The 26368-nt window shown below is 43.8% G+C and overlaps 1 protein-coding gene across 2 annotated transcripts in view; it reads left to right on the top strand.

Moving 5' to 3' along the window:
• The window catches only part of TBC1D16 (TBC1 domain family member 16), a 71516-nt gene that overhangs the window by 20509 nt on the left and 24639 nt on the right, over window positions 1-26368 (top strand). For both annotated transcript variants that reach the window (XM_054977172.1, XM_054977173.1), the window contains exons 2-3: window positions 399-642; window positions 7468-8089. In XM_054977172.1, the coding sequence (XP_054833147.1) occupies window positions 462-642; window positions 7468-8089 (803 nt within the window). In that variant the 5' untranslated portion in view covers window positions 399-461. The remainder of the gene's footprint in view (window positions 1-398; window positions 643-7467; window positions 8090-26368) is intronic.

Genomic DNA, 26368 nt, shown 5'->3' on the forward strand with positions numbered 1-26368 from the left:
TAACAAACTCTAGTTTGAAATTCCCTAACTGGTGCCAACCAATAAATTTTGGGTTGTTGAACTATCTTTATTGAGATATCACCACTTAACCAGGGTTTGCTTAACCGTGGTTGATTGTGCCAAAAAATCTTGTGGCAAGAAAAACGGATGTATTGTAACATGAAATGGAGATGTGTGGAGTTGTCACTTGAGCAGGGAATTCCATGGAACCTTTGGTAATAAACATCCCCCCCCCCCATTTTGATTCCCTTCACAAGTTTTGTTGATCCTTTCATAGTTTTTTTTTTAACTTCTGGGACTGGAGCAACTGCTTAGGATAACTTTTTCTCCTCCTTCTGGTTGAAGGCAGGAAGCACCTTGTATTCGGTCTGACTTCTTTTTCTCCTTTCCTCGGTCAGACCTTACTGTCTGATTTAGGCGCTTGCTTGAAGTTGACAGAGAATGGAAACACTCTTTCAGAAATGTCGCTGGGAAGACTCCTCCGACGTGCCTCTTCAAAAGCCTCTGACCTCCTGACGTTAAATACTAGCAGCAGCGGTGGTGGTTCATCTTCCGTCTTGGATGGGGAGATTATCTATTCCAAGAACAATGTCTGTGTCCACCCACCTGAGATGCTGCAAGGCATCGTGGAACATCACCCAGGTAAGGATAGACTGGAAATGTTTAGGAAAGTTCCATGAGAGATGTGTACAGCTTAGTCTTTTGGTTAACTTGCGTACTTATCCCACTTGATTGCGTTCCCAGCTTGAATTTTCTTTTGTTGGAAACTTGTATGGGTCAGTTAAGGAGTGGTGGTCTCACTTCCCAAAGTGTCCTACCAGCATGTCCAAGTATAAGCCAAAGTTTATAACATGATCTTAAACAATAGTGAACCAGGAACCCTATCTTCTCCCATCTCCCTACTGATAATCTTCAGCTGAGGTTCCAAGTTGCCACAGTTAGTGTTGATCTGTGGCTGCTTCCACACACGTTGGATAATCCACTTTCAATACTCTTTAGTGAACATCTGGAACTGCTTTTCCATGTGTGGAACAAAAAATCCACTTCCAAAGGATTGCTAAAGTGCATTGAAAGTGCATTATTCAATGTGTGTGGAAATGGCCTTTCTGTTCCCCTATTTAAATTTTTTATATTAAGCACCTGAGTGCTAGCTGGTGCTATGTATGCTAGAGCAATCTTTTAAAAATAAAGCACGTTTGTGTCAGCTGCTCAGGGGGCAGCGTCTTTGCCTTGCTTCAGGAAAGACGCATTGATGCTCGTTGACGTCACAATGCAGCAGGCGCATTCAAGGAATTAGCTTTGACTGTTTACAGTCCTGCATGGTTAGTAGAGGAAACCCTTGCCCGTAAGTCTCAGTATCAGGCCACCTGGCATACCGGAGGAGCATCCAGTCTGTTCTCTGGTGTCCAACTACTGTTTGCAATTCATATTTTATTTCTGTTTGCCCTGTCCTTGAGAGTCCCAAGACATGCAGAGGCTGCACCAACGTTCCAGCGTGTTTTCTCTTTTCCCCTCTGTATTTGGATCATAGACCTGATGATTTACTGTTGATCACCACCTTTCATTTGTTACTTAGAAGCAGGACTTTTTTTCAGCAGGAACGTGGTGGAACGGAGTTCCGGAACCTCTTGAAAATGGTCACATGGCTGATGGCCCCGCCCCCCGATCTCCAGACAGAGGGGAGTTTAGATTGTCCTCCGTGGAGGGCAATCTCAACTCCCCTCTGTCTGGAGATCAGGGGATGGGGCCACCAGCCATGTGACCATTTTCTCTGAGGGCAACCCACTGAGTTCCACCACCTCTTTTCCCAGAAAAAAATCCCTGCTTAGAAGGAAGGCTCTGCCAGTATTTGACAATGATTGAAGAAGCCCTACTTTTTGAAAGAAGTCAAAGGAAGCCCTTAAGTGTCTCAGGGTCTAACTAGATGCACTAGGAGAAGTACAGTGGTCAGCAACCCTCATCTCCCTGGCACTGTCTAGTGTGTGTGTGTGGGGGGGGGGATTGTATGATGCCCCTGAACTCAACACTTCTTCCCTGCCTCTTGCACTTGTTTGTTTGGCAGGTTTCCTGTAGTACTAGGAGGAGGTCTAAGGCAAAAGCCTTTGGTGGAAGTGAAAAACTTTTGAGGGAGTCAGAGAGGCAGCAATATAAAAGTCACACAGACACAAAAGGGAAGATGTTCTTGAGGTGAAACCTTGGATAAAGTAGGAAACACTTGAAGCTCTGTGTGAGTGGAAATAAAAAGACCAGAGCCCTCCTGAGGTATAAGTTTAAGGTAAAATAAAGAAGAGCTGAACTGATGTCCAAAGGTAAAAGGTTTAAAAAGTTTTTTTTTTTTAAAAAAAGCAAATAATTACATCCATCTATAGCCATTCCTCGAAAAGCATGATCTAGATTTGGAGCCAGTTTGGTGTAGTGGTTAGGAGCGCGGGACTCTAATCTGGAGAGCGGGGTTTGATTCCCCACTCCTCTACTTGAAGCCAGCTGGGTGACCTTGGGTCAGTCACAGTTCTTTCAGAGCTCTCTCAGCCCCACCCACCTCACAAGGTGTTTTGTTGTGGGGATAATAATGACATACTTTGTAAACCACTCTGAGTGGGCATTAAGTTGTCCTGAAGGGCGGTATATAAATCGAATGCTATTATGACGTTATTATTATTAGATTACTATAATGTGTTTTATATGCGTTTTTCTTTGAAAACTGTCCTGAAATGTCAGTTGGCCCAGAATGTGGCTATCATCTGGGGATAGCTAGAGGGATTTCATTACCCCTGTGCTTAAAGATCTGCATTGGTTGCCCATCTGTTTCCAGGCACAATTGATAATGCTGCTTCTTGCTTTTCAGTCCTAAATGGCCTGGTACTTGAAGGACCGCTTCCTCCCATACCTCCAGCCTGGCAGTTAAGATCTTTTTTGTACACTGTGATATTTGTGCCTCCCCTCATAGTATCAGAAGAGTTAGCTGTGTTAGTCTGTAGTTGCAAAATAGTAAAGAGTCCAGTAGCACCTTTAAGACTAACCAACTTTACTGTAGCATAAGCTTTCGAGAACCACAGTTCTCTTCGTCAGATGCTGATGAAGAGAGCTGTGGTTCTCGAAAGCTTATGCCATAATAATGTTGGTTAGTCTTAAAGGTGCTACTGCACTCTTTACTATTGTGTCCTCATAGTATGACTCAGGTGGCTGCCAGAAATGGGGCTTTTCAGTGGTGGCACCATGTTTTTGGAATGCCCTTCTCTCTGAAACTTGCTTGGCACCTAACTTACTCTCCTTTAGGCATACGACCCCAAAACATTTCTCTTCACCCAGGCTTTTAACTGAGGGGTTCCATTTTTAAGCTGGTTTATGGTCTACTTCTAGCCTAATGAATATCTTACATCATTTTAGGCTGCTGAATGTCATATTTATGCCATGGCTTGTTGACGATTATATCATAATTTACTTTGAGCCACCTTGCACAGGTCTCCGGAGTGGCAACATAAATTTTCTAAACAATCTGGAAAATTTCTATGCCATCTCTCTAGGGAACTTGCTTGAAGCAAAACACAAAATAAAACAAATACATCCTAAAAATTTTAAAACCTACTTACTATTCAAAACACAGCAAAGCATAAAACATGAAGAAACTTAAAACATTTTTCAGGCTAAAAAGACTATAAAATGATTAAAAGATAAGCCCCTTCTATTAAAAGCCTGGGTAAACCGACCTTTTGGCCCATTGCCTAAAAGACAGCAATGTAGGTGTCAGGAAAGCTGGAAGGGGAAGGGCATTCCATAAGCAGGGTGCCCGTACTGAAAAGGCGGTGGCTGTGGTTGACACCTGCTTCACCTTTGAAGGCAGGGGCACAGAAAGCATGGCTTTTGAGGCAGATCTTAACTGGTGGGCTGGACAATATGGGGAGAGGCCCTTGGCCCCAAGCAATTTAGGGTTTTAAAGGTCAGAACCTGCACCTCAAATTGTGCTCGGAAACAAACAAACAGCCAGGACAGATCTTTCAGCATCGGAGTCATGTGGTTCTTGTATCCTGATCTTCCCTCAGGCTTATGGATCTGTGGGTCTCCTCATGAGCGAGAACTTACCCTGCAGATCTTCACTGGGGTCAAGAGCAGGCAGGGTCTGGAGCAGGATCTAGCACTCAAAGCTGTGGCCTTGTGAAATGACTGATCCATCAAAGGCTGTCTTCCTGAAACTTGGTTTAAATAGGGTGGGAGGTCATTGGCCTCAGCTGCTCTGCTGGCAGGTGCTGGAGTTCTTGAGGCGCTACTCTGCGCACTGATCAGCAGGGCTCATTTCGAGGGGGAACGCACAGGAAGGCAGTTCCGGCCGTTCCCCAAAGAGGTCACATGTCAGGTGGCCCTGCCCACCTGACTCTTGGCCATTTGGGGGCCGTTTTGTCCTGGATCGGGGCCGAAACGGCTCGGATGGGGCCTCTGATGGGTGCTGGATCACTCTCCCACTCAGCAGCGGCCCGATCCTGACCATTTTGGACCCCTTTTCGGCCATTTTCAGCCCCTTTCTGCCATTTTGGGCCCAGTTTCAGCCCTGAATGGCCAGGATTGGGTCCAAAACAGCCAGGATAAGTGATGCCAGGGGATGTGGCATATGCAAATCGGTTATGATAATGAAACATGTCCAGTGCCGGAAAGGGGCATGGCATATGTTAATGAGTTATGCTAATGAGTTCCTCCAGCTCTTTTTCTATGAAATGACCCCTGCCGATCAGGATCCTCAGCGCACTGCTCTAGCCGTACCCAGGGGTTGTGTGCAGCCAGTCTGGCACTTCACCTCCTCTGGGCCACCTCAGCCTGGGCTTTCTGCCACCAGCATTCCTGCAGTCTGGGAGAAGGTCCTGAGGGACGACAGGCCCAGGTTTGAGTCCTTCCTGGTGACTCTCTTGGGGTTCATGGTGAGGTTTTCCTCACCGCAGGCCATGATAAATGGCCTCTGGTATGGATGAGACATCCACAGATACCCCTGCAGTGCTGGGTTCTCCCTGATCTTCCTGGTCCACCGCAGTCACTGATCTTGGCTTCTGGGAATGTGTGTCAGAGTCCCTGAGTGGGTTGGAGGGGATCATGACAGCTCTCGACTGCTGCCTGGCTGCTGTGTTTTGAATGAGCTGAAGTTTCTGGTCTCATGAGGACATAGTGAGTCTCACATAGAAGCTTCATGAGGCAAGATGTTGCTTTGTGGTTTCATCGGTTCCTCAATTAACTTCATAGCCTTTGAAACAGGATTAATGGTGCAAACGTTTCAAATACTGTTCTGCATTTCCAGTACCACCTATGAGACTAACAAAATTTGTGGTCAGTTATGAGCTTTGGTGAGTCATGAAAAGTGAGCTGCATCTCATGAAAGCTCGTCCCCTACCACAAATGTTGTTAGTCTTATAGGTGCTATTGGACTCTTGATCTTTTCTACTGCTACAGACAGACTAACGTGATTATCCATCTTGATCTGTTTTGGATTTCATTTATGGAGACAATTTCCTGTTTTGCTTTTGATGAATGTTCTTTCTTGGCTTTGAGCAAATATTTTCTGTGCTGTTTTTAACTTCACATTTTGTATTAAAAGGCATTCAGTCCCCTGGCCAGCATCTTTATAGCTCATTGCTTTGTATGGCTCAGACTACCACTGTGTCCTTGTGTGGTGGTTACAGTACGCTTCGGTTGAGTTTTCAAGAAGAGGTCATCAGCTGGAGTGATCTCTATACACATGACTTTTAGATAAAGTGGTCAACAGATGCTGCCACTGTGCCATTGAAAATGGTAGAGTGACGCCCCAAACATCACTTTTAAGCTCAAGAGCACAATGCAGAAATGTAGTCCCTTGGCCTGTTGTACAAAAGTTCAACGTTACTGTTATTCTTCAGTCTCCTGTAAATTGAGAACAGGTTTTGTCCATTTGCAAAGCTGGCTAGCAGGTAAGATAGGAGTCTGGCTGGGGATTTGGGAACATTTTATAAAGAGCCTTTTGCCTATCCAGTGATGGGCAGCAAGTCCCTAAACTCTCCAAATTAAACTACAACCTAACAGAACAATGTGGGAGCAACATAGGCATGATAATAAAAACAACAATAATGTATTGTCGAAGGCTTTCACGGCCGGAGAACGATGGTTGTTGTGGGTTTTCCGGGCTGTATTGCCGTGGTCTTGGCATTGTAGTTCCTGAAGTTTCGCCAGCAGCTGTGGCTGGCATCTTCAGAGGTGTAGCACCAAAAGACAGAGATCTCTCAGTGAGAGAGATCTCTGTCTTTCGGTGCTACACCTCTGAAGATGCCAGCCACAGCTGCTGGCGAAACGTCAGGAACTACAATGCCAAGACCACGGCAATACAGCCCGGAAAACCCACAACAACCAACAACAATAATAATTACTGTGCTTATATCCCGCTCTTCTAGACAGATTAGTGCTTCACCCAGATTGGTGAACAAGTCAGTGTTATTATTATCCCCACAGTATTTCTGGGGAGCTGGGGCTGAGAGGAGTGGCTTACCCAAGGCCACCTACTGAGCACATGGCAGTAGTGGGATTCGAACCAGCAGAGTGCTGATTCGCAGCCTAACCACTGTGCTCCAACATCTCTCATCAGTGCTGGCATCCTTTTCTGCAAGCTGTGGCTGATCAGGCTCCGGTTATGCTGCTGCAGTTGACATGCAGATAACGCGGAATCTGCAAGGCACCATTCAAGTTTCATAGGCTGTGTTTATACACTGCCAAGGTGGACTTCCAACCAGGGCTCATTTTGAGGGGGAACGCGCAGGAATGCAGTTCTGGCAGTTCCCCAAAGAGGTCACACGTCAAGTGGCCCCGCCCACCTGACTCAGCCATTTTGGGCCCATTTCGTCCTGTATTGGGGCCAAAACGGCCTGGATCGGGCCTCTGACGGGTGGTGGATCACTCTCCTGCTCAGCAGCGGCCCGATCCTGACCATTTTGGGCCCCTTTCCAGCCATTTTCAGCCCCTCTTTGCCATTTTGGGCCCCATTTCGGCCCTGAATGGCCAGGATTGGGTCCAAAACTGCCAGGATAGGTGATGTCAGGGGGTGTGGCATACGCAAATCAGTTATGCTAACGGCACATTTCCAGCTGATGGCAAGGGGTGTGGCATACGCGAATGAGTTATGCTAATGAGTTCCTCCAGCTTTTTTCCTACGAGATGACCCCTGCTTCCAACTAGGTTGCTGTGATACGAGAGAGACATGAGAAAGCACTCCTGAGACATGATCAGGCAACCTGACAGTGCCTGAAGGAACGAATCTTGCATTCAGTGGTCTTAGATGCTGGGAGAGCAGGGAGTGAAGTAGTGCAAACTGTGCAGGGAGCTGGCCAAGAAGCAGGTGAGTAATAAAAAGGGAAGTCCAGGTGGTAGCAGGAAGTTGGGGTGCTAGGCAGTCTGTTCAGGGAATCAAGAACTACAGAAGACTGTGATGCTACTGTTTGACTGAGGTTCTGTATTCTTTTGCAGGCTACTTGTGCCTGTACATGGAGAAGGATGAACTGCTTGGAACCACGCTTATCCTGGCTTGGGTCCCAAATTCTCGCATCCAGAGACAGGACGAGGAAGCTCTCCGCTACATCACCCCCGAGAGTTCCCCAGTCCGTAAGGCTCCCCGCAAGCGTAACCGCCACACTCAGGGTTTTGGCACCCCTATGCAGGCTTCTTCCTCTGAACAGCAGCAAGCTGTGACCGCGAAGGAAGAGGAGGACATCTTGACCGTGTCGCAGCTGGTGAAGGACGTGGCCCGTGTCAGCTCTCCTTCGGAAGAAGGGGAGAAGCTGTCCCAGGGTTGCTTGGCAACAGACAGCATCCCCAGCCCTGCACAGCCCGCACACAGTGACTCAGGGATCTTATCAACAGTCAGTTCTCAGGACGAGCAGAACCAGTTGGAGGCATCCGAGGAAGGGCTGGAGGGCCCCCTGGAGACGGGAGAGGAGGACGGCTCTTTGGAGTTGTCTGCTGATGATGTTAGCAGGGACAGCACATTTGACTCGGACTCTGATGCCTTCTCTTCTCCCTTCTGCCTCTCCCCCATAAGCGAAACACTCGGGGAAAACATCCGCTCTGTGTTCCTGGTTAATGAAAACAGGTGAGTTGCATCCCTGTGTTTCTTGGGGGAAGGAGAGGGCAGAGGCCCAAAGACAAAAATCTTAGAGCAAAACCTCCTTGTTGTGCTACTCTGTGTGGCGCATGTGTGTGGATTTCTAATTGAATTCTAAATCGAACATGGTTGCCTTCTGACACCCTTAAATTCCTCCCCGTTGACATTCCAAAAGATCCCGTTAGCTATGCAAACTCGGTGAGATTCTTCTGATATTTCTGCATTAACAGGAATCACTAGAAATGATGGTTTGGTCCTCTAGGATGTAAAACCTGCTTCTTCTGAGCCATCTGCTGCAATACAGGTGACCCTGCAAGGTCTGTCCATGGCACTGTTTGTGACATGCTTTGCTCACCTCAACAGTTCATCTGTTAAAGATGGAACAGAGCAGCTGCAGGTCATTGGACTCGTGCAGTGGATAATAACCAGTTGTCCGGCTGTCCAGATACTTTCACAGCAAGCTGCTTCACTCTTTTTGGGCATATTGGTGTCTGATGCTGTCTGTAGCCAAGATAACTTTCACCTGCCTCAAATAGTGCACTAATAACTCTGCTGTTATCTGTGTGCCAGTGCAATCCTATGCAAAGTGACTCCATTCTAAGCTCATTAAAATAAGTGTTTTATATTCTGGAGTAACTCTGAACGGGATTGCACTCTCATTTAGGCTGCCATATTTGTAAGCAGCTAAGCTATCTTCTCTCTGCTTTGCTTTAGAGCCACTATATTATGGCTTGAGCCTCTTGTGTTTTAAAATCTAGATCTCATGTGTTTGGTCTTCCTGGCATAGAATGCAAGTCTGCCCTTCTGGGGCTTATACTTTATCAGCCTAATGTGATTGAAGCCACAACTCTCCAATAAAGTGCAGTTTCTCATGTTTGTGTGACTTCTGCTGTGTTCGTGTTTGTGGTGGGGAGGGTGCCCTCAAGTGGCTGCGGAGTTATACTGCAAGATAGTGCATAAGAAATACGTATATCTTGAGGGTTTTTTTTCCAAATTCTCTATTCTTTACTTGTTGTTTGCTGCTTTCTCAGTAGCTGATAGTATCAGTAGCTGACAGTATCCACAGCCTGTCTTATTAGATAATTGAGTTTGTGTCCATTTTTCTTCCGCCAGAAATCATGTTAGAATCTGAAGCACGCCGTGGAAGCGAGTCCAATTGGAATCTGTGTGACTTACTGATTTATACATAGGATTAGAAATGTGTTGTTTGAAGGAATATACTGTTAAGATGGGTTTGTTTATAATGTAACCTTTCTGACGTGCCTTTTCTCCTCAAGCCTGAGCAACAGCCCAGATATCATTTGTTCTTCAACAGAAATTATAGTCAGTTCTTCTGAAATACTGTTTACTTTCTCGAGACACCGTTTTTGAGGGGTAGAGAAGGGCTCAAAAAGGTTATTTCTAGGCTGTCATTTTTCAAAGATCTCAAAAAGGCTTGTATAAAATACAGTGAAAGCCAACAAATAGAATTGCATGATATAAAAAGCAGAAGTCAGCCAAGTGTGAGTTGAATGTTTCATGAGCGTTACAGTTCTTATGGGAAAGATTCTCTTACTATCTTTTTTCTAAGCCGGTCTCATTGATCTTGTTTGAAATGTACTTTAACTTTTTAAGCTGCAGTCTCTAGATGTTGGTAGAAGGGGTGTGTGTGTGTAACATAACGTGGGGGTATTGCCATATTACTGGTATGCATAGTCTAAAAAGAGCTGATGTCTGGTCAGTATCCCATTACCTTTATGGAAGTTTTTGTGTATTCCTTTTCAGGATTAAATGGAATGCCCCAAATTGAAATGTGTAATATGCATGGTTTGAAGATCCGTTCTTTGTCTAGATAAATAGCATGTTTATAAAATAGCATTTGTTATGGTTCTGTTATTTCTGTAGTTGTTGCGAGGCATGTCAGCAGCATAGATCAGTCACAGACACCCTTCTCCTTTATTTTAAAAAGAAGGAACTTAAACTTTTAACATGCATTCACCCATTTAATTGTTTGACCTTGGCCAGTGTCTGTTGAACCAGTGAGATACCTAGAGAAATGGGTACTCTTGAGGGCATCTACCTTCCTCTTCTTTGGTCTCCCCCTCATTTGAAATTTCCCCAAGCAGAGAGAACTGTGGAGGGAAGGGGGTAAAATATAAGACAGCCAGGTGCTTCTTGATCATATGGAAGTATTCCTCCTTCACCATCCCCATTTCATTTTCGATTCAGATTGCTCAGTCTGGCCACATAATTAAATGTTTCTGTGTAGTGCCTGGACCATTTTTTGCTCCGTTTCTGCAGCTGTGAACATGGAACTATTTGGCACTGTGGAACATTAAATGTCTGAATCGGTTCTTGATGTTCCTGTCACACCTGACTTGATGCTATGCAGTGGTATGGGTTTTGCAGAAAAATTTTGCATTGGGAAATTTTCAGGACAATTTTTTTAAAAACTACCAGATGCCCCAAGCAGAGGACGATTTGATTCAGCATGTTTGTTTTGACTGACTCTTAACATTTTGTTTGCTAAAATGTGATGCCCTAATTGCAACAAATACTTGCAGTGAAATACTTGATTAAGAAAAAACGAGTGGTTCAAATGTTTCATGTTCATACAAATCCAGAGATATATGTGGACAATTATTTTTATTAGATTAGTATAGAAATTTCAAGACAAACATGTTCTTTCTTTACATTTGTATAAGAGGGGGGAAGAAAGCTGACAGGAAGAAAAATAATTCGTTTGAAACATGGTGCTGGAGGAGAGTTTTGCAGATACCATGGACAGCCAAAAAGACAAATAAGCGGGTACTAGATCAAATCAGGCCTGAATTCTCCCTAGAAGCTAAAATGACAAAACTGAGGCTATCGTACTTTGGTCACATCTGGAAAAGTCAATAATGCTAGGAAAAGTGGAAGACAGGAGGAAAAGAGGAAGACCTAAAACGAGATGGGTTGACTCAATAAAAGAAGACATGCCCTCCAGTTTGCAGGATCTGAGCAAGTCTGTTAATGAGAGGACCTTTTGGTCTTTCCTGCATAGGGTCGCCATAGGTTGGAGGCAACTTGACGGCACATAACACACACACAAGATGTGGGGGGGGGAACAAAGGCATTGAAAGCTTGTTGACATATGTATTTTAGCACACCCCAAGAACTATACATGATGTGCCACGGCTGCCGTTGTCCATTCTTCTATTGAAATAGATTCCAGCTCTTCCACAAAGATCACTGGAGTAGCTGTTCCATGATTAAGGTCGACATCCCTAGCACTACTTGGAAGGTCCATATCAGGTGATTACAATACCCCATCATGTGAGGAGAAACATAAATTATAAGCTTAGCTTTGGATTTGATTTGACCTGCACAGCCAATTGGTGAATTCATAACTGGATTATTATATGAATTCATGGTGCTGCCCCAACCACCATTTGTATGTGTGTGTGTGAGATATGTCGTCAAGTCACCGCCGACCTATGGCGATCCTATGAATGAGAGACCTCCCAAATGTCTACTGTTTACAAACCAATAAAATACACATGTAGTCTTTTAAGATGACTGGGAATAATAACTTGAAAAAAACATCAGTTACAACTTGAGAGCTGCTGTAGCGCAGTGGTTAAGTGGTTTGGCTGCAAATCAGCGCTCTACTAGTTCGAATCTCCCTACTGCCATGAGCTCAGTAGGTGGCCTTGGGTAAGCCCCTCCTCTGCGCCCCAGCTCCCTAGCTGTATTGTGGGGATAATAATAATAATAATAATAATAATATTTATTCTTATTTATTATATTTATATCCCGCCCTCCCCGCAAGCGGGCTCAGGGCGGGTTACAACAGAAGATAAAATTTAATTTAATTTAATTTATTGGATTTATACTCTGTCCTCCCCACATCAGCGGGCTCAGGGCGGATAACAACATAATTTAAAACATGTTTAACTATCATTAAAATGATAAAAATACTACATCTTATCATTAAAATTACATTTATATGAATATAAAATACACACACGCACACACACACATATAGAGCAAAGGAACAAGGCAGCACATAATTTGATTTGGACGTTCCATACAGCAGTTCTTCCCAGAACAAAAATATAAAAAGATGGACAACGACATTGCATGGGAGGGCATATGGTTTAACCCACCCCCCACCTAGATAAAATCACAATAAATTAACACAGCTTTCTAATAAAGCACCTGCTCACCATATAAAAACCATATAACATCTGACGGAGGTGGAGGTGCGGCTTAACCATGCGTGGTCGCTCATATATGGGGGGTAGATGGTCAATACCCCCTACAGACATAGAGGACGCCGGGAGAGAGGCTCATTTGGTGGAAACCCTGATGGCCTCAACCATCACTAATCATCCACCATCAATAACACTAACTTGTTCACCAGTCTGAGTGAGGCCCTAGTCTGTCTAGAAGAGCGGTATATAAGTGCAGTGATTGATTGATTGATTGATTTGACCTGCCAAGCATGCCTTTTGTATTGGCTATGGCATCCGTTTGTTATTAGTTCTGTGATACAATAGAAACTGAAAAATGTCTATGGAAAAATAAAACACATCTCTGATGCTAGGACACGTATAGGAAGGTGAATGGTGGTGCATCTGTAAGGAACTTAAGGCTCAGAGACCCTTGGGCCACTGTCCTTCTCGTTTAGGATCTTCATGGCCAGCAAGAGCTCCGATGAGCTATTTTTGTCTCATCATGTTTCAGCAGATCCTTTTGCATGGGTGTATTGGAGGAGGGAGTTGTCAGCCAGAAATATTTAATGTTTTTGTAGCTGCAGTACTCCTTCATGCTATACGCAATTAACCTGTGGCATTCCTTGGAAATGTATGGCAGCGGCTCATAAACTCTGATGCTCAGCACTGGCCTAGTCTCCTGCTGTTCAGCCTAATAGCTAACCACTTATCTTTTTATGTACATTACATCTTGGCTGTGATCTAGTATGTACACACATACTAGATCACTTACTATAGCGTTAGCTGTTTTGAAGGGGCAGCTCTCTTCCAAGGGCTTGCCAAGTTCACTACGTTCCAGTGTTCTGTACATGTTCCAGAATTGCAAAGTGATCGTAGGCAATAACGGATCTCAGGGTTGTAAAAAGATAAAATGGCCCTGTGCGTGGAGTTTTAGCAGTTAATTATACTAATGTCTCAAGATACACTATGAGCCAGCGTTCTCCTTAACGGCATTTACAATAGGCATAAACAAACAGGAGCACAAAGTGCAGCTGTGGAGCCACCGCATTTGTCAAATTCTCAAGAATCCTCCTCTTAGCTGTATCATATAAGGCAATACTGTTCAGTTGGTTAGAGTAAGCATTTGAAAGCTTTTTGCTGCTCTAAAAAAGATGTCCCCATTTAATCAAGCTGCTGATTTTTAAATTTCTAATAAAAGTACTTAAACCGCTATCGTGACCGTTGTCACTGCAAAAGAGAGGTTTCGTCCTGTATGCAAGATAAAGGGAAATATATCTTTCATGATGTGCCCGCTACAACACGTGCATAGTTGTAAAATGAAGAAAATAAAAGTGTTTTTCTTCCAAATTAGTATGGAGTTCATATGAATCAGAATAGTGGCGTCTTAAGCTTTGGTAGAAGCTTTCCAGGGTCTCGGTCACACAGAGAGGGCGCACGCTATCTGAGATCTACAAATGCCAGGGATTAAACATGGAACGTTCTGCCTGCAGCACGTGTACTGTACCATTGAGCCCTTCTTCAGTTTAAGGTAGCTTTAACACCAATTAGTTTATTACAACTGATTGAACCAAGACTTCTTTAATTGGGAGATAGCAAAAGGATACCTATCTCCCTGGGAAAAGCAGCGACCTCCGTTCAGAAAGCAAACGGCACACACAGAATGTGCTATCCTCAAGAGGCTTAAAATTGATGCAACACTTGCATATTTCTTGCCCTTGCTGTTAAGTTCTTTCCATGGAGTTGATAAGTAAATTACTGAGCTGTTAGATTGAGCAGGGAATGTGTGACTGCCAGAGCTTGGCATTGGCTGCCAAAGCCTGCAGAAACAGGGTATGGGATGTTGCATCATGTTGTTGTGGCAATTCACCTGAGAGTCTGGTGCTAAGCTTTGGTCTTTGCAGAATAAACAGGAAATAAAATTACTGGCACCGCCTGCATGCGCTGGAGGCATGCATTGGGTAGAGTAGCATAGAGGCAAGGAATTCCAGCTGCATGCCAGCTTTGCTTCTGTTGTGTAGTATTGACCTGCTGTTACTCTTCTTCAGCCTGCATTTTTATTTCAAAATATAAGGCTTTGGAATCAGAATATCATCTGCTGTGTTGACACTCACACAGCCAGTAATATTGATTGAAGTAAACCAGATTACACTTTCAGAGGTACCCTGTGCTGTAGCAAAATAAAAATCAAGAATCACCTGAAAGACTACACTTGATTTGCCTAAACTGCAAACTGACCCTCTTTAAAATTTCTCTGTCCAGAGGCTGTGTTTAATTCACGTCTATGATCACATGCACAAGATGAAAGAGGTTAAAATGTCTCTTGGGTTAGAGCTTCCAAAAGTTGGTGTTTTTAAATAGTACTTAAAACACCAGGCAGACTCCTTGAGGGTCTCTTGTCTTCCTTTGCCTATAGCTTGTCTTGTTATGCCATTTACTGTAGAACTAAAGGGAATTGAATTGTATAATAAATACTGTACTGGAAAAGTTTGACGCTAAGAGATCGGGTTATTTCAATAAGTTGCTAAAGATCTGTAGAAGACAAGATGGGTTGATTTTGCATTTACCCACAGGACATGGAATATCTTGATCAGTTTAAGGAGGTGTGCCCTTTCCAATGGAGGAAGGTGATAATACTGAACCCTCCGGATCAGTGCAAACCTAAACAATCTCCAACATTACATCCCATATCCTTTCTTTAGGTAAGGTGCTTTCAATAAGCCACACCCCGGAAATAGTCATAAAGGAGAGGCGGTCTTGCCTTTAAGGGGTTTGCAGGTGATAACCAAATACCTTGTTGTGTTTATTTTTTTAAAAAAAAATTTCATAGAAGAATTTATAGTCTTTTTGTACATTTCAGCGTAGTAATCAGAATCTATACTGTCAGACATACCAGAAAGAGTCACATAAATATTTCCATTGTCCACAGTCACATGATGAGTTCTTTGTTTTACTCCTTTTGATCACCATTTGGGTGTCACAGATGGCTCTCTGGGGATTATTGCCTGATACAACCCTTCACCTGTTGCCAAAGTTATTTTATATTTGTGCCAGGGACAAGTGATACACGCCCGTCTATTGATGTCCTCTGTTTCCCCAAGATGTAAAGAGCCTCCTGTATCTTAGTTCTCATCGTTGGGACTTCTCTCCACTGTTTCTCATGAGTGACCAAGATGGATTCCCAAGATAAAGATTTAGTCCTGCGTGGCTTATGCCTCCTGGTCAGGCGCGGCTCCACTTCGCGCGTTCTCTAGTTGCAACTGTAAGGCAACATTGCTCAAGTGACGCACCACCACCAGTCGAAAAGTGTTTAAATATTTGAGTGCTAAAAAGCTAGTGTTCCATAATCTTGGGTTAGTCTGTGTGTATTTCTGCATGGCAGATGGTTGTGGGGGAAAAGGGTATGTATGTAGCTGGGATGCAGGGATTTCCTTAACAGCTAGACCCAAAGAACTGGGATCATAAAAGGAAATAGGTATAATGCTCTGCCTAGAACTGTGTACCTGTCTTAACCGTGCTTTCCTTAGCAGAGTAACATTCTTCTAAGCCCATTGATTTCAGTGGACTTAGAAGGCCATAGCCTTGTTTATCATTGCACTGTAAGAGCAGGAGGATTATTTTGCAAAAAATTTCTTTCATATTTGTTCTTCTCTATTCTCCAAGACAAAGAAGCAGTAGCAACTTTCCTGTTGCGCAAATTGAAGAATATAATGGGAAATGGAGTAAATGTACACTAATGTTCATAGGAACAAAAAATCCTGGATTTAAAGATATGCTGATGGGAAATGAACTGGTGTTGATTGACCAGGAAAGAGGTTTTGGGGGTTATGGTGGACAACTTGATGAAAAGCTAACTTGGTATGCAGCGGTGGTGAAAAAAGCAAGGTATTGAAAATAAACCAGCCAATATCATAATTTGGGGTGGCCTCATTTGGATTACTGTGGACAGTTAGTGGTTTGTGATGTCTCAAAAACATTTTGTAGTGCTAGAAAAGAGTAAACAAAATGATCCGGGGGGGGGGGTTGGAGAACCTTTCTTATGTGGAACAGCTAAGATGTTTGTAGCTTTTTTTTTAACAGAAAAGATGAATATAAGGAGAGATGTGAGAGAAATTTATAAGATACAGTGGAGCAATTAGCTAGGGAGGACTTCTGTCCCTTCCCTATAATATGAGAACTCAGGGGTACCCAGTGAAGTTGATGGACAGTCAATTCAGGACAGATGGCGCAATTCACTGCTACAAGATTTGGGGATCACTGCTGGCTTTAAAAGAGAATTAGACAAATTCATGGGGGCCAAGTCCATCAAAGACTATTAGCTGTGATAACAAAATGGCACCTCCAATACGCCTATGTAAGGTAAACTAAATGGACTGTTCTGTTCTGATCCTATATTGCTGTTCCTCTGTTAACCGGGGTATGAAACTGAGCAGGCCAATTTGCTTTCTCTGAGGGAAGATGTTAATATTTTGTTTGCCAGCTCCTCCCCCTACCCCCGCTATTCTTTCAGAGATCCTGAAGGAGGTCTGAAAATCAGACTGGTCTCCTCAAAGGTTCACGTTTTTTTCACAAAACATAGCTCTGACACTAATCTCTGAAAGGCCAGATCTGTTTTTTTTCTGTATCCCAGCATTCAAAATAATATTTGATAGAAGTACTGATTTAGTTCTGTGTAGATCGTGAAGGAAAGTTCTACTTGCATGTCAGCCTCCAGGTGGTGGCAGGAGATCTCCCGGAATTACAGCTGATTTTCAGGCCACAGAGATCAGTTCAGTTCCCCTGGGGAAATGGCTGCTTTGGAGGGTGGACTCTGTGGCATTGTGGTCCCTGCCCTCCCCAAACTTCAATCTTTCCAGGCTCCCCCCCCCCCAACATCTCCAGGAATTTCTCAACCTGGTCCTGGCAACCCTATGCAATGTCTGCTCATCACAATTTGAGAAGATTAATGAAGTGATTTTAGGGGGAGGCAACGATGCCCTTGAAAAGAGCAGGCAATAAAAGGTTTACTCCCTGTGTCCAGTAGATGGCACGCTTTTCTCAGCACAGCTATGAGGCACCGAAAGAAGACCTGGAATCTAAATGGCAGGAGAACTGAAGACCAGCCATAGCTTTCCCCCCCTCCCCAGCCTTCTGCTATTCTCCAGAAGGAAACGCATCCAGCGATGCTCTTTGGGAAACTGTAGAATCACATGGACTTGCTGCTAGTCCAGGTGCGGGTTTGTTGCCAGCTTTTCATTTTATTACTGGTGACCCCTTTTGCCCTGGCTGTGCAGACCATTCTGCCTCTGCGTGTGTGTGTTGTGTAGCCGGTCTCAGCACCTCGGTGCCCTTCAGTTTCCTCTGCGAAGGTTGGATGAACAGGCTGGATTAAACCAATTGCTGAATCAAGGGTCTGCTGCAGCGCTGTGATTGGCGCGCATGTTCTTCTCTAGGGACATGGCCTTTGACCTCCCATCCTCTGAGAGACAATGATTGAGAGAGCTAGAGTGTGTATATGCCTTCAAATAGAAGACAATGCAAAATCCACTCGTTTCCTTCTCTCCCATAGGATGGAATGGAAATCTGGATAATAGATGGTCTAAATATGAGGCTTTAAAAGAGTGATGTATGTGCATTTTAATGGAGAATCCTTCCAGGGGGTCTGGAAATTTGCATGCTATTGATTTTTTGTATAGTATAAAATTGGGTAGTTTAATCAGACTCCCAGGCCTCTTTCAATATTCATGCATGGAAAAGAAGCAAGTCTCTAGCTCTTGGGGTTGCAGGCAAAAGTTTTATTTGGAAATAGTAGCCATTTTTGCACAGCACAGATGGAGTCTGGTTGGGACTGTACGAATGGCACATCAGAGGGTAAAAGTAAGGCAGCTTTGTGGCAAATGTTTGTATCCATGTTATATGGTTCAGGAAAGCTGCTTTAGATTCCATTGCAGGATCTTGCAGGCGGGCATAATGGATACTGGCTTGTTCAAAGAGATGCTAATCTGAAGTGATTTGGATTTTTGGCAAGCACTCAGTTCATATGATTGCAGTTATTTATTTGCCAGTTATGGGTACATGTTTGAATCTGACAAAGGAAACTTTGACTCTTGAAAGCTTATGCCCTGAAAATCTTGTTGGTCTATATTATAAAGTGCTACTGGACTCAAATCTTGATGTTCCACTGCAGACCAACGCGGTTTCCTGAAACTATTCTCATTAGTCATATTCCGACTCACCAGAATCTGGCTGTTGTTGTTATTTATTATTACATTTCTAACTCGCCCTTCCCCCAAGCGGGCTCAGGGCGAGGTACAGCAGTTATAAAAATATAATACAGATATTAAAACAATTCATAAAACAACAGTTCATCATAAAATCAACAACAGATGCTAACTGTCCCAAGATGGGGTCAATTCCAGATTCCTGCCCATCAGCATACAGGGGGAGGGAAGAGGACAGATAATGTACTGCAACCCATACGTGCATCAGCAAACGAATGGGCACTACATAGCCCTGTGCTGTACCTATATGTTGGGCAGCCGGCCGGTGGACACTGTATAACCTCACACTTAGTGGGAGGCTGGTGAGAGGCTCGGTGAGGATTTCATGCTGGCCTCAACCATACGCCTGGTGGAACATCTCTGTCTTACAGGCCCGCCGAAATGATAGAAGATCCTGACGGGCCCAGGTGTCCTCAGACAGAGAGTTCCACCAGGTTGGGGCCAGGACCGAAAAGGCCCTGGCCCTGGTTGAGGCCAATCGAGCCTGCCTGGGGCCAGGGACCACCAGCAGATGTTTTCCAGCTGATCGGAGCATTCTCCGGGGCACATACGGGGAGAGGCAGTCCCTTAGGCATGCTGGTCCCAGTCCGTTTTCTTCTTCACAGCCCAGGGATGCTTCCAAGCAAATACAACAATCAGATTTTTGTTTGTTTTGGCTTTTAGCGTCCCATGTTCTACACAGTGCGTTATTTAGTATCTGCCCATAGTGGCTGCGGAGGTAACATTGCACAGCCACCCTCTCCCCTTAACTAGAGTACTTGCCATAGTGACTGGGGAAAAACTACTTGCTGCATGGGAAGCGGGTAAAGAGTGTGTGTATGTGTGTTGTGAAAACTGCATCCATGCATACCAGTGCTGGAATGAAACACCTGCATAGTAATATAACCTTTAAAAAAAAAAAAGAACCATATGTGATATGGGAGAGGGAATTTGCAATTATTGTGGGTTTAGCCATTTGGATTCCATTGGGAAGGAGCTCTTGGAGAATGCCCTTGTCAATTGCACTTTTTGCAGGAAAAGGGTCTCTCTGATTTGCTACAGAGGTGAGCTACAGTACTGCAGCCCAAGCTCTGCTCACGACCTGAGTTCAATCCTGGCAGAAGCCGGGTTCAGGTAGCCAGCTCAAGGTTGACTCAGCCTTCCATCCTTCCGAGGTTGGTAAAATGAGTACCCAGTTTCCTGGGGGTAAAGTGTAGATGACTGGGGAAGGCAATGGCAAACCACCCCATAACAAAAAGTCTGCCAAGAAAACGTCGTGATGTAACGTTCACCCATGGGTCAGTAATGACTCGGTGCTTGCACAGGGGACTACCTTTACCTTTACCTTTTATCAGCTGTAGGACCTGTACCAGGATGGGGAATTGCCGCTAAGACTGGAGAAAGTAGAGGGGAGAGCTAAAGTGAAAGAGGTTACAAAGAATGGTAGTAATACTCCCGTAATCCAGTTTCAAAAACCATGCCATCGAGCCAAGTGAGATTAAATCTGTGCCAGTTCACATCTGAAAACTCTGCCTTGCAATTTCAGTGGAAGCCCTCCCAGTTGTTACAAACCAGCAGCTTAAAACAAAAAAGGGTTATGGTGTGTGCGGGGGCAGGGGGTGAATGGATGAGTTTGGGGGAAACGTTCTGCGGTGTTCAGAATAAGTGATTGAACAAATGATACGGAGGGGAGGCTGCAGCAGAACTGTCCTGTTGTCTCTAAATTGGTTTGGCTTTACTAATGACATGATCACTTCACAGGCTTGAGTTTCCATTCTGATTTTGTGCCTATTGAGAGAATCCTTTGTGTCTTTTCTCTGACACTAGCCTAGAGTCCCGTAACCTGTCCTTCCTTCTCAGATGCGTATTCTCAGTTCTTTCAGCCTCATATTAATTCAGTATTATGAGTAAATTGGCAAACACTAGCTTAAAAATCGTTTTAGCTTTTCTGCTTGTATATTATTGCAAATCATTTGGGTTGGATTAAAAAATGCCAGTTCTCCTCCAGTTTGTGCACGAAAAAAAAATCCATTTGTATGGAGGCAATTCTCACTGTAAGTCATGCAGATGTTTATAAGGTAGCATTACTCGCATTATGTACTGACAGCATGTGATCCTTTGCTGTTATAAGCTTAACCCCTATTTGTGGACTACCACAATGCATTAATACCCTTTGCGCGATTATCTTAGATACTTGGCAGTGAGCAAAGAATCTTGGAGGGTCTTTTGCCTAGCAACTTCCCCCCAACACATACTCCACCACTGGCATTCTTCTGCAGTCCCAGTGCTTGCTTAGCCAGCGCCTAATTGTTTGTCCTAGCCATATGCATTATGTCCCTATTCTTTCATTGAGAATCTCCGTTGCTTAAAATTATATTTGTAGCACATTCAGAGGAAAAATTGTATGACTTGTTTACTTGATCCCAATCCTTGGAAATGATAAGAGTGTTAAATGCTTTCAAGGACCCTTTGGTCAGTTCTCTTCCGACTGAGGAGTGCTGTGCTGTACCCTGGCAGGTCTGAATGGCAGCGCTAGTCTCTTTGGGTGGTGCTGCTAAGCCAGCATTGGGCTCTTGGCAGAATGCAAGTTGATGTGGGGGGGGCCTTTAGTCTGCCAGGCAAAAGACCCTCCGGGATTCTTTTCTGTTTGCCAAGAATCTAAGAACAAAGCTGATCTTCAGGGGTTTCCAGTGACTTGAGCTTTTGAAGGTTTGATTGTAATTAGCATAATGAGCTTTGACTTTTATTTTGCATGGATAGATGGAGGGGGTAGGGTGGCAGGGCAGTAGGGAAAGCAAAGCAAAATGACCCGTTGATTCTTATTAAAAAATAAAATAAACACTGCTAAGAAAGCTCTCCTTTTCCAAGCTGGACCCGCTGGAAGGTAAACATTTGTCTTCATGCTGTGCTAAGAAATCACATTTTCCATCTCTAGGATTTGGAAGGGGGGAGGGGGGAGTGTTCCGTTTCAATTGATTTATTAACAAGCTGAAGTCCAGGCGTAAAAGACCCCCTCTTCTGTGCAGAATGCAAAAGACGTATCATTTGGCTTTTGCAATACTTGCCTCGTTTTCAAAGGAAGGTCAGGTTCATGCCCATGCCTGCCTCTCAATGGTTAGCTCTGTTAAGCTGAGCAGGGGCGTGTGAGTGTGTTTATTCATAAGTGTCAGACGACTAGACCTGTCACCGCTAAGCAACTGTAACAACAAAAAAATGCGAGGGGAAAATCCTTCCCTTGGATTTACCGAAGCACGCCTCACCTGTTTATCAAGTATGTTTTGAAAATGAGAGACCCTGCCCTTACTGTGCATCTTGCATTTGACACCATAAAGCAGATTAAACCGCATGGATTAGTTCTCAGAATGCTAGCAACTTTTTTTCCCCTTTCCCGTTTTAAATTGTACTGTTTATTCTCTTTGCTATAACACAGACACAAACCTTTGTGGGAGGGAGCGGGATTTGACTATTATCTATAACAGAAGATATCAAACCCCTTGTAAGTACTGTGGTATTGCTTAATATATAGTGTAGAATAAAAAGTGTAAAGTTGTACATGTTTTGCTCCAGTTTACTGAACCAGCTACAGAGTGGAACAAAATGCCTGCTCGGAGCCAGAAGTGTGTGTAATACTTTCTTCCTTCTGAAGCCCTATGGCCAACCCCTCTTGTTTTTGATGTCCTTAAAATATGGTCAGTATCTGCTGAGAGCCAGTTTGGTGTAGTGGTTAAGAGCGCGGGACTCTAATCTGGAGAGCTGGGTTTGATTCCCCACTCCTCCACTTGAAGCCAGCTGGGTGACCTTGGGTCAGTCACAGCTCTCTCAGAGCTCTCTCAGCCCCACCCACCTCACAGGGTGTTTTGTTGTGGGGACAATAATAGCATACTTTGTAAACCGCTCTGAGTGAGTGTTAAGTTGTCCTGAAGGGCGGTATATAAATCGAATGTCATTATTATAATATTATTATTAAGAATAGTTCTTTGGGACTAATAGGGACATGTAATTTTCTTTCTATGAAAGTAAAGGTCCTAAGAGTTTTGGCTTATTGCCACAGAACGTCTGTATGAGACAGCGAGATTCTGTGCTGTGTCTGTGCGTTGTGAATGGGACCATACAGATAAAGGGATGCCTAACCACTATGTTAAGCTTGGCTATTCCTTAAATCTTCCTTCGGCCTTCTACTCCCTTTCCTTCCTTTCTGTGTTACTCCACTGAGGAATTAATTGGGGTTCAGCAGAGGCCTTTGGCATCTTTCAGACAACTCTGTCCTTATATTCAGCCAGAGCAATGAAGGAGAATTCAGAGTGTGTAATTCTGAAGTGTGTGTGTGTTTTTTTTTTAAAGTATCCCACTGAAGGCCTATGTTGTATTGAGTATGGAGCGCCAGAGGTTGCGTGTGAAATGCTTGGTCGTGGATCAGAATGCCAGATGAAACCACCCATTTGTTTTCCATAAAAGTGGACTCTTGTTCTGTGTCTCCCCCAGTGTTTGGTTTTCAGCCCCAGGAATGAAGATTTTAACTCGGAGCCTTCTCCTGTAGCACCCGTGTATCAGAAAAATACTGACAATACTGCAAGAACCAACCAGAGGGCTTTTTTCTAGTTTCCCCTTTTTTTATGGGCGGCAGATGCCAGCACAGACAAATATAAACTATCTCAGCTCTGAGCATCTTTGTATCCCGCCTTTTTGTTTAACTGAAAAGAAATCTATAAGCTGATAAGCCCAGGGGGGGAAATCTTGGTTTAAACAGTTTTTTAAGACTGGATAAAATTTTTCTTGTAAGCATTTTGCCTGCCCTTTTCCCATTGTGCATAGCCAGGCAAATTTCTCTATAGCCGGAGTGTTCCTAATTTAGTCCCCGGTGACCTCTGCGGCCATGATTGGCAGGTTGCTGTCAAGGTAGGACTTGTGTCTGGATGGTGGGAAGGAGCAGAACAAATGCCAGCGGACAGCTCCCAGTCCCTGGGGGAAGTGGGCTAAAAAGGTGAAAGAAACGCAATTACAGGAGGTTTTCCAGCACAGAAAGTTAATTAGCTACTTAAATAGCGTTTAGTGCCGCTCACTCGCTAGGGGGAAAGGGACACACAGCAAAGATGAGTGGGGGGGGGGGTTTCCAGGAGTCTCTGCTGCCTTTCCACGTGTTGGGTTGTAATGTTTCCAGAAGCCGATCTTACAAAAGAGTACCTAGTGCACCTAGTTAGTATGGGGGTGGGGTGGATATTTGCTTGATTCTCTTCATGGGCCCAGAATGGAAGATTCATTCATTCATTCATTCATTCATTCATTCATTCATTCATTCATTCATTCATTCATTCATTCATTCATTCATATATTTATAGTCCTCCTTTCTCGTGGAGACTCAAGGCGGATTACACAGTGTGATATTAGTGCAGTCAATACCAGGAACATTTCCATAAACTATGCCATAGGGTAAATAGATACAAGTTCACAAAGACATAGCATTAGCAGGAATCCAGTACAACACAGTGGTGAGGTCTCTGGTTCCTAATTCATTAGCGGATCATCTGAGATCCCCTCCCTACAATTCAGCCCTCCTATCTGAGTCAAAAGCCTTTTCGAATAATTCGGGTTTGCACCGTTTGCGGAAAGCCAGGCGAGTGGGGGCTCTCCTGACCGCCTCTGGCCTTTCCACAGGGTAGGGGCCACCACAGAGAAAGCTCATGTACGGGCTGCTGTTGATTTCGCCGATGTGCAGGATGGCACCTGCAGGAGACCCTATTTCATTTTTACTCAAACAAGCCTGCACTTATTCACTTACTTGCATTTAGGTTAATCACTTAGCTGCTTGTTCCTTAATCTTTCCCTTTCCTTAGCTGTCTCCTCCTCTGCCATTCTAAATTTAGGTTGCAAATGGCTTGGAACTGGGATTTATGTGTTGCTGATGTAGCTTTGTGAAGCAGCATGGACACTGGTGCTATGTTATTAGTGTCTCATCCTTCATCCAAAGAGCTCAGAGTGGCACATATGATCTTTTCCCAACCAGTCCCTGACCTTGATAGTCCAGGCAAGCCCGGTCTCATCAGATCTCAGAAGCTAAGCAGGGTCGGCCTAGTAATTGGATGGGAGACCTCCAGTGAAGACCAGGGTTACAGAGGCTGGCAATGGCAAGCCACCACTGATTATTTCTTGCCTTGAAAGCCCCAGCAGGGGTTGCCATAAGTCAGCTATGAATTGGTGGCATTTTCTACCATCACCTGTAACCTGTAGGTTAGGCTGAAAGACAGTGACTGATGAACATCACTCTCAGTAATCTTTGCGAATGGGTGGTGATTTGAACCCAAGTCCTGATCTGATATTGTCAAGAGAATGGAACCCCTTGTAATTTGAGTAGTGTTACCGCAGGCTTCAATTCAACCATGTTTTCGCTTGATTTGGTGTTTAGCATTTAGCCCTAACTTTTAAAACTGGCACTCTGACTTTTTTCCAGTTTCAGTCTGTATTCAAATAATGCACATATTTGGCCCTACATTATTGATCTCTTTCTTTCGTTCTTTCGTTCGTTCTTTCGTTCGTTCTTTCGTTCGTTCTTTCGTTTGTTCTTTCGTTCATTCGTTCTTTCTTTCTTTCCATCATTTGTCATCAGCCTTTCTCTCTCTTTGTGACTCAAGACAGATTACAGATGGATAGAACAATATAAAATACATACAAAAATGCAGGAAGACAGGATTGCATTGTTTGATTAATAATGAAATAAAATATGTTATAAAACATCCAATAAACCATGTAGTATGAGCAAACAATATAGGACATCCCATGACTCCTTATATATGGATTTGATGGGAAGAGGAGTAACAATGCATTTTCACTCTTGGGTGAGCCATACTATCAGGATGTGGTTTTGCAGGGCTTCAGGCGCCCATAAGACAGTGAAAGTGTGGGATTTTTGCTATGATTGTCTAGAAGCTCCAACTGGTACAAAATGTGGCAGCTAGGTTGTTGACTGATGTGAGCTATAGAGAACGGGCCATGCCAGTTTTAAAAGAACTGCACTGGCTGCCAGTTTATTTCTGGATACAATTCCCCCGGCAAGATTTGTTAGCTTTTCGCCGGGCCTGCAAGACAGAGCTGTTCCTCCAGGCCTATGGTTGATGCGAGGTGGTGTCCCCTAGCCGGGGGAGTAAAGCATATGCCCTCCCTTCTAGTGACACCTTCCATCTCTCACATATCTACCTGTTAAAATGCTCTGGAAATGGCGGAAAAGGTGGTCGTCCAGATTGTGTGCTGCTGTGTTTATATATATATATATATATATATATATATATATATATATATATATATATATATATATATATATATATATATATATATATATATATATATATATATATATATATATGTTATCTTAACCTATGGCATTTAAGGTGTTTTATGTTTTTAAACAGTTATACTGTGAAATGTGATTTTAAACTTTGTTGAAATCCGCCTTGAGCCTGCTGATGTGGGGAGGGCAGAATATCAATTGAATATAAATAAATAAATAAATAAATAAATAAATAAATAAATAAATAAATAAATAAATAAATAAATAAATAAAGAGCTGGTTCCTACCCTGTTCCCAGCTCTTTGAGAGTTGTAAAGCTGTTGGAAGGATCTCCTTCTCAAATATGAATATGCTCACCAATTAATCGAGTCAAGAAGGGGGAAAAGGAGGATCCAGGCAACTGCCAGCTTGGCATTCGTACCTGGAAAGGTTTTAGAATAAATCATCAGTCACTCTTTGAGTATTTAGAAAAGACAGCTGTACGACCAGTACGAGTCCCTCAAAAACAGGCCGTGTCAGGTTCACCTTATCTATTTTTTTGAGAGGATTACTGCTT

Source organism: Eublepharis macularius, chromosome 4 (assembly GCF_028583425.1).
Source record: "Eublepharis macularius isolate TG4126 chromosome 4, MPM_Emac_v1.0, whole genome shotgun sequence".
Taxonomy (NCBI): domain Eukaryota; kingdom Metazoa; phylum Chordata; class Lepidosauria; order Squamata; family Eublepharidae; genus Eublepharis; species Eublepharis macularius.